Below are 1,378 nucleotides of genomic sequence, written 5' to 3'. Positions count from 1 at the left end.
ATCTTGCACAGACCACATCCACTGCCTTATCAACTGGAATGCACGTGAAGAGCGATGTAACATCAAAAGAGACCATAGTTTAATTTTACTGTAGTTGGACATGATATCCATGTGTCACACTTTTAGGAGGAAGAGTTTAATAAATTTAGTAGTTAGATAAAAACAGTAAGATCATCTTTTGTTTAATTTTTATTTAACCCAAGTAAAGATGAGTCAAAGAACAAAATGAAACACATGCAGTGTTTTTTTTATTTTCCCTGTATCGTTTTCCCTGTATCGAGTTATCCTCCTCCTTTTGTCACATGGACTGCTGACATCTTGACTGAAGAATATAATTTCCGTTTGAGCAGCAGACTTTCTGTCTGAGCCACACGAGAAAAAGAAGAATGTAACGAATAAAAACAGGCTGAGAACAGGAAAAGGCCCTGAAAATGATAGCGGTGATGTAATAGGAACTTAGCATTGACAAGCGGGAGAGGAGCAGCAATAAATAAATTTMCTGTWACTAGAAGAGCGGTTAAACAAAACGGGTAGAACTTTACTCATTCTATGACATCTTATCCTGAGAACTCTAATCTGCCAGCTCTGACTGTGAACTATTAGGCAAATATGTGATCAGTAGCTTATCGCAGCATGCAGCATTCAGGTGTGATTTTTGAAGAATGGGTGTTTAATGTTGTTAACAGATTAAATTTGGGTGATTACCTGTTCTAAGGCTTATATTTTAATCTAAAGTTTTTTTCATCCCCATTATTTGCTCAGATCCAGACATTTGGAGTAGAGGCGCCATGCAAGACTGTAGAAGACTTGACTAGTGGTGTCGTCATGGCCCAGGTTCTACAGAAAATGTAAGCTTGTTTATGTCTTTTATTACATCTTTCGTGTTTCGCTGTTTGTTTTTTGTAAAAAAGTTAAGCAATCTGCAATTTTTTGTATATTTAAGTTGTATCATTTTGTCTCTGAATTATGTAGAGATTTGGTGTATTTCAATGATGCTTGGATTAGCAGAATCAAGCCAGAGGTTGGGGACAACTGGAGGTTAAAGGTAAGGATTATTCTTCATTGCTAAGATGTTGCATTGTATGTTCATTGCAATGGTATCAAGTACTGAATGGTCTTAACTAGAGATCGACCGATACAGGTTTTTGAAGGCCGATACCGATATCGATTTTTTAAAAATCAGTCTAACCGATACGCCGATACGAGCAGCCGATATTTTTGGGCCGATTCTTGAAGCCGATACTAACTTTTCTTCCTCCATTAACAATGATAACAATAACAAATGTTACACAGGTCTCAACTTAAAAAACTTTTATTAATAAACAAACAAAACATTAACAGTGGATAGCAGACAATATGTACATATACAGTGTGTGTG

General features: G+C 36.3%; 1 protein-coding gene across 1 annotated transcript in view; it reads left to right on the top strand.

Moving 5' to 3' along the window:
* hook3 (hook microtubule-tethering protein 3) overlaps positions 1-1,378 on the top strand; it is a gene marked incomplete in the record, with an annotated part of 23,399 nt that overhangs the window by 4,566 nt on the left and 17,455 nt on the right. The window contains 2 exon segments of the mRNA XM_014002424.1: positions 763-848; positions 973-1,045. Of these exon segments, the coding sequence (XP_013857878.1) occupies positions 763-848; positions 973-1,045 (159 nt within the window).

This window comes from Austrofundulus limnaeus, unplaced genomic scaffold (assembly GCF_001266775.1).
Source record: "Austrofundulus limnaeus strain Quisiro unplaced genomic scaffold, Austrofundulus_limnaeus-1.0 Scaffold13, whole genome shotgun sequence".
Classification (NCBI taxonomy): domain Eukaryota; kingdom Metazoa; phylum Chordata; class Actinopteri; order Cyprinodontiformes; family Rivulidae; genus Austrofundulus; species Austrofundulus limnaeus.
Note: the sequence above shows the minus strand (reverse complement) of the source record. Positions and strands in the feature narration are given on the sequence as shown.